This window comes from Alexandromys fortis, unplaced genomic scaffold (assembly GCF_014885135.2).
Source record: "Alexandromys fortis isolate MF-2015 unplaced genomic scaffold, M_Fortis_MF-2015_v1.1 scaffold_21, whole genome shotgun sequence".
NCBI classification, from domain to species: domain Eukaryota; kingdom Metazoa; phylum Chordata; class Mammalia; order Rodentia; family Cricetidae; genus Alexandromys; species Alexandromys fortis.
The window spans coordinates 15,684,344-15,691,160 of NW_026067905.1; the positions used below are offsets into that span (position 1 = coordinate 15,684,344).

The 6,817-nt window shown below is 46.9% G+C and overlaps 1 protein-coding gene across 1 annotated transcript in view; it reads left to right on the forward strand.

The window, feature by feature from the left end:
• The window catches only part of Lamc1 (laminin subunit gamma 1), a 111,908-nt gene extending 105,542 nt beyond the window's left edge, over window positions 1-6,366 (forward strand). Inside the window, exons 24-28 of the mRNA XM_050135338.1 lie at window positions 146-260; window positions 1,270-1,469; window positions 1,656-1,814; window positions 4,366-4,465; window positions 5,668-6,366. Of these exons, the coding sequence (XP_049991295.1) occupies window positions 146-260; window positions 1,270-1,469; window positions 1,656-1,814; window positions 4,366-4,465; window positions 5,668-5,924 (831 nt within the window). The 3' untranslated portion in view covers window positions 5,925-6,366. The remainder of the gene's footprint in view (window positions 1-145; window positions 261-1,269; window positions 1,470-1,655; window positions 1,815-4,365; window positions 4,466-5,667) is intronic.
• Window positions 6,367-6,817: the final 451 nt, after the last annotated feature.

Below are 6,817 nucleotides of genomic sequence, written 5' to 3' on the forward strand. Positions count from 1 at the left end.
TTTAAATGACTCAAGGGTGAGCCATGTCTAGCGTGCAGCCTTTGTGTATGCTTCAGTCCCTAAGCTGTGGCAGTGAGGGGCTTGTCTGTTAGAGGGAAAGGCTGGCCCAGAAAGGTTTGTCCTCTGACCTGCCATGCATTTGCAGACGGCTGACCAACTCCTAGCTCGAGCTGACGCTGCCAAGGCTCTTGCTGAAGAGGCTGCTAAAAAGGGACGAAATACCTTACAAGAAGCCAATGACATTCTCAACAACCTCAAAGGTATGAGAGGATCAGGTAGCAGCAGCATCTCTGCCTGTCCTCCGCAGAGGCGGTCACTGAGTCACTTTTCCATTTGTATTTAGCATGATTCCTGCTGAACATAACAGTGCGCTAAATCCTATACACCGACTACTTCGATCCAGTAGTTAACCGTGGTCTTCTACCATACTTGGTTTAACCTCCATAGTCTGTGTGTGTGTGTGTGTGTGTGTGTGTGTGTGTGTGTGCGCGCGCGCGCGCGTGCATGTGTAGACCTCAAGTTGATTCCAGGTATCTCCTTAATGGGTCTTCTATTTATTGAAGCAGGATCTCTTGGCAAATCTGGAGCTCGAGTATTTGAAAGAAAAATCAGAGTGCCTCTGTCATTTTACCCTGGCATTCTTCAGTCTGCAAACAAAACGCCATGTGAGGAGGGTGGTCTCGTGTTAGACTAACTCGCATCCCCACAGTCCGCCTGCTTAGCTGACCTTCAGTGATAAACAGAGACTATCTTTTTTTTTTTTTTTCCCACCACTGATATCTAATTCTTTGTCTTGGAGAAGCACACCCATCCGGTTCACCGAGGGGTCGATTTGTGTTTGGTGGAAATAATCACAGGTTCTATAAGCATAAGAGTTGCAAGTGTAGCTTTGGTGTCGGGGTCTGTTTGAACCCCTGTCCACAGATTAGCCTCTTGGGTTGCTGGTTTCCCATTCGTCAGCAGAGTGTCATACTGCACCCGACACACAGTAGACCCCGAAGACACTGGTTGTAGCAGTGGTGTGCCAGGCCTACATGGCAGTGGCTTTTCAAGTAGAAACTCTACTCAGAAGCGGATGTGCAGGCCTGTGACTGGTCCTGAACCCTTCTGCACAGGGATAGGTGTGTTCTGTGCTCTCTGAGGTTCATCTCCAGTTGTTATTCTCTGTTTCCCCAACAGATGTTTGCTGCATAGAAAACAAAATCCAGTTGCAGTTTTGTATTCTTTTTGGCAGTTTAATTCAAATGTGTGCCTTGAACTCCTTTTTAGATTTTGATAGACGTGTGAATGATAACAAGACAGCTGCAGAGGAGGCTCTCAGGAGGATTCCCGCCATCAACCGGACCATAGCTGAGGCCAATCAGAAGACACGGGAGGCACAGCTGGCCCTGGGCAACGCTGCAGCCGATGCCACGGAGGCCAAGACCAAAGCCCACGAGGCAGAGAGGATCGCCAGCGCCGTGCAGAAGGTGAGCGCTTCCCTCTTCACCAGCCCCTGCTCACACATCTCATGCTCTCTAGACCCCTGAGTCCGCACAGTTTGTTCTCTGCTGTAGCAAAACAGATTACAGAAGGGAGTAGGAGGCGCTCTAGGAGAGGGAAGGTGGCTCTGGGGTCTTTGGTTTGCTTTGGTCAGCAGTTCCTTCTGTGCCTAGAATGCCACCGGCACCAAGGCCGACGCCGAGAGAACCTTTGCAGAAGTGACGGATCTGGATAACGAGGTGAACATTATGTTGAGGCAACTGGAGGAAGCAGAAAATGAGCTGAAGAGGAAACAAGACGATGCTGACCAGGACATGATGATGGCGGGGATGGTAAGAGCTCCCCATTGTTGTTCAGAGGCAGAGGGGAGGGTGCTCACTGGGAGAGACCCCCCAACAACGCCTTTTCCATGTGAACTTCGGGTTTGTATTGCATTTTCTGGTCAGGAATTGGGTCAGTAGCTTATGTAGAAGACAAAGAATTTGGCTCCTCTGCCAGGTATTGGTGTTGCACAATTGCCCTGTCCCCAAACGGCTCAGTTAGAAGCAAAACATTTCCCTCACAGCTGGAGTTTTAGAACACTTAAAAAAAAAAAAAAGCAGTGTGTGTGTTTGTGTGTGTGTGTGTGCGTGTGTGTGTGCGTGTGTTTAATGTGGCTGAGTAGGTGATTCATACATGGGATAAAATTAAAATTGTTTTAAAAGGAGAATGCAGTGAAAAGCCAGTTCCTTCCTGAGTCCTCCCAGCTGCTCGCTCACTAGGGGCAGAGACCAGGTTCTTCTACAAGGCATTTGAGGAACACTCTCTGCCACTGCACTGAAGCACACCAGCCTCACACCAGCCTCACACCCGCTTCCATTGCACACTGTCTGTGGTGCCTGCGCACAGCAGGCCACTGTGGCAGAGTGGTTTTGTGACTGACTGGTACACGGGAGAATGAGGGGCTATTTTTCTTCACTGGGTGTTCTGTTTTGCATTAGAAAGGACTTAGGGGGCTGTTTTGAGTTGCGTCCACAGGGTCGGTGAACATCGTCAGCTTGTTTGCTCTCACCCTTGCCGTGTCAGGAAGAGGCCCCCAAAACAGGGCCTTTTGCTGTGGGTCATTTTTACCTTGAGATGGAAAGGGCAAATACAAGGTCTGGTGAAGTGACCCCTCTCTATGCACCCAGCTGAGCTTTGGGTTTTGTTTTATGAGACAGGGTGGTCTCCCTGTGTAGCCTTGACTGACCTGGAGCTCTCCCTGTAGACCAGGATGGCCTTGAACTCATAGAGATCTTCCTGTTTCTGTCTCCTGTGTGCTGGGATTAAAGTTATGCACCACCATGACTGACTAAAACAGCTGAGTTTTTAAACTTTGTGCTGGATTATCCTGCGATTTTTAATGTAAAAATGAGGCTCAAATAGAAATTACCATGAAGCAAACATCAATGTTTCTCTATGGCTTCTCTTTTTAAAATATACTTATTTATTCCATGTGTGTGCATGCACGCTGTAACACTGTAACACATGTGGCTGTCCCAGGACAGCTTGTGGGAGTTAGTTCTTTCCTCACCATGTGGATTTGGGGCCTAGAACTCAGGTCATCAAACTTATTGGCAACTTACCCTTTCAGCTGTCTTGAAGGAAGCATTGTATTTAAAGCATGTTGAGAAAAGTAGAGAATACATATTTATGAGTTCCAAAAAGGAATATGGGTTTAGTTCAAAGAGCAGAAAGAGAATCCACTTTTGTTAGTTTTGGTACATAACTTCTTAGGATCAGTAAGCCATGCCTTCATACGTTATCCCTTTTGTATTTATATAGTTTTGAAAGTCCACAGTTCAGTGAGTATTGCCTGGGTCTAATATTGTCTTCAATCAGAAGGATTGTGGTTCTTTCTGGAAGACACTGAAGGCCACCGGTTAAACAGCAGAGTCCTGTGTCCCAGTCCCAGAACCGTCCGGAAGCCCATGCGGCTCCCCGAGAGCAGCTGTGATTTGAACTGAGTTAATAATTTCTTTGTGAAAGCTTTTTTATTTTTTATTTTTTTAAAATTTTCACATTGTTTTTATCCCTAAATGTTTGCTTTGTTTTGACCCCAAAACAAGGAACAATAATTCCTGGTGGGGCCTGCAAAGCTCTTTTCTCTGCTGTTGGCTTTGTTGGTGAGAGCATCTGCTTTCTGACGCGTAGATGCTTCCTTTTCCACCGCTGCTTCCTGTGACTCATGCCCAGTGTGTTTGTTCAGGTTTCATGGAACTTTCCCAAATGTATTTACCTTTGGTTGACTTTGAAAATATCCATTGTATTCCATGTGTGTGTGCAGTTGACAGAGAATTTTCAGAAAAGCCTTGCTTTGCTTATGAAAACTCTCAAGAATAGGACATCTCTAAATAAACAGGTACCTAAGAGTATCCACGTTGTGTTCCTGTACTCAGTCTGTACTTTAAAAATACCTAATTATACCTAATGCGTTTTATCATGTGTTTGTCCTAGGTATTCTGGAGTGGGGAGTGAGAAAATGAGATAGCGTCATTCTTCTGAATGGATGTGAGGAAGGGCAGCCAGGCGTAGGAGCATATACCTACAGTCCAGCACTCGGAAGGCAGAGACAGGAGAATCTTATATTTGAGACCAGCTTAGGTTACATAGCAAGACTGTCCAAAACAAAAACACAAACAAACAAACAAAAAACATAGGAATTCTGATTATTCCATGCAGCAGAAGTAACACCCTCCACCTGATGAAGAAAGACACCACCCCAAACCTGCAGAGGGTCTGTGACTCAGCACTTGGAAGGGGGGGACACATCTGAAAATAGGTCTGCTGCCTCACTAAGGGAAATATTTAGAGACGATGAAAACATGGCGTCAGGGGTAGTCATGCTGTTTACTCTCCCCGCAGGCTTCACAGGCTGCTCAGGAAGCTGAGCTCAATGCCAGAAAAGCCAAAAACTCCGTTAGCAGCCTCCTCGGCCAACTGACTGACCTCCTGGAGCAGCTAGGTAAGTAACGGAAGGCTCGCTCCTGCCGGCACCCAGAGCTTTGTGCCGTTCTGGGGTCTGACGCCACCGACTCTGAGTCCACTTACACGGAGTCCTCAACTCATCGATATTAACATTTCCTTTAGCTCCTGCACAGTTAGGGCTGCCGTACCCACTGTCTTGCCTGGCAGCATTGCTGGGCACCAACTCTAGAGTGAAGAGGAAGCCGGCCTCATTGAGCTCAGGTGCTTTAGGTGCCATCCCCGGACGCTGCCCCGACTAGGACACCACGGTCTTTACATTTGAAGATGAGCTGCCAGCTGGGGTGTCATTTATGGCCAGGGTTCATTGTGCAATTAAACAGCCATTTCCCCTTAGTCCACCCTGCTGGTGGGGTTCTTTAAGGAGTTTGAAAGGCTCCATGGTAGAATAAAGAATTCTTAAAGACATGCTTCGTTGCTCAGAATCTCTCCATTGCCAACCAGAGAACAGTTTGATGAAGTGAGAACTTTTACACTAAATGAGAAAATTTGCCATTTTCTATTTTCCTAGTAGTGTCTTAACATTTACAAACAGGAAGTGATCCCCAAACCAGTGCATCTTCCCTGGAACCTGGGAGTTGCGGACATATGCTTCTATCTTAGAGATTTTTATATTCTTTGATGATACTGAAATGGCCCGCAGATTACACATATGACCTGGCAAAGAGGATTGGGTGTTACCAAATGGCCTTTGTAAACATAAGCGAGGTCTAAGATGTGGTAGCTGTGCATTTAGAAAACGTTCCGTTAGGGCTGAAGAGATGGAGTGGGTAAGGCACTTGCTGCGGTGCCTGACAACCTGAGTTCAGTCCCTGGGACCCACATGGTGGAAAGAGAGAACCAACTCCTGCAGGTTGCCTTCTGACCTCCACATATATGCCTTGGCATTCATGCAGACACACATGTACACACATGCACACACACACAGAGTAATAAATAATAATAATAAATATTTAAAAATTAAAACATTCTGTGAAAACCAATTTTCTCAAGAACAAAACTACAACTGTTCTAATATTAATGATCTACTCCGCCTGCCCTTGTTGGCCAGGCCAGCACTGCTTAGACCCTTGAACACAGCACACACAGCACCTTTGAGCCAAGGAAGCTGCTAGCCTTAGTTTATGACAAAGTTCTCGAGGAATGAGCCTGTTCTCCTTTGTGTCCTTCCTGACTCTGCAGGACAGCTGGACACCGTGGACCTGAACAAGCTGAATGAGATCGAGGGCACCCTGAACAAAGCCAAGGACGAAATGAAGGTCAGCGATCTGGACAGGAAGGTGGCTGACCTAGAGAATGAAGCCCGGAAGCAGGAGGCAGCCATCATGGACTATAACCGAGACATAGACGAGATCATAAAGGACATTCACAACCTGGAGGACATCAAGAAGACCCTACCGTCCGGCTGCTTTAACACCCCGTCCATTGAGAAGCCCTAGTGACCAGAGGGCCGTAAGGCAGTGCCCCCAGAAGGGGAGCCCGTGAGGCCACAGTGCCTTGACACAGAGATTACACTTTTCAGACCCCCCCACCTCTCTGCTGCTCTCCATCACTGTCCTTGTGAACACAAAAAGTCGGAGTTTAAAGAGGAGCAGGTTAAACATCCTGAACCAGGAACAAAGGGTTTGGCCTAATAAAGTCTCTTCCATTCACGTCAGCCCTTTACCCAGCAACCTTACGCCAAGGCAGACCCCTCCCCTTCCCTCCTCTCAACACCAGCAGAACCTATCTCCGTTCTCATGTTTCTATGAAGGAAATGTTTGGCTCCTCATCATAGCATTGAGATGGCCAGTATGCCCCGTCTGTGGATAACGAAAGTGCCTCCGCATCTTCAGCCTCCTCTTTTAAACAAAAGGAAATAAACACCTTGTGCCAAAGGTATCAGTCATTCAGATGTTGGTAGCCATCCACCAGTAGTGCTAGCTGTTGAGTGTAGGACCCTGAGCCGTCCTGGGAAAGAGTCCAGTTATGTGTCTGTCTCCCGGAGACTATGGCTCAAAGACACCTAGGATTCTGTCCCATATGAATTGACCAGGAAGATAAACTATTTTCAGATCCATAGGCAGCTGATACAAAGTCTGGATGGGCAGCTTGCACTCACGACTACACTAGATAGCTTTTGATATTTTTATAAATGGGACTTGGTGCAGAAGAAACAGGGGTGCAATAACCACTAAGTTTTTTTTTTCCAAGCCTAATTCTTCAAGCCTTGTTAGTGTGTCAGTCTTGGAATTAGTGTTAAGCTATCTGTCAAACAGTTGGTCTCTAAGATCTTGACCAATGGAAGAAAAGCAGATTCCCTCCTCCCCAGATTTTTCTGGAACATGAGGTG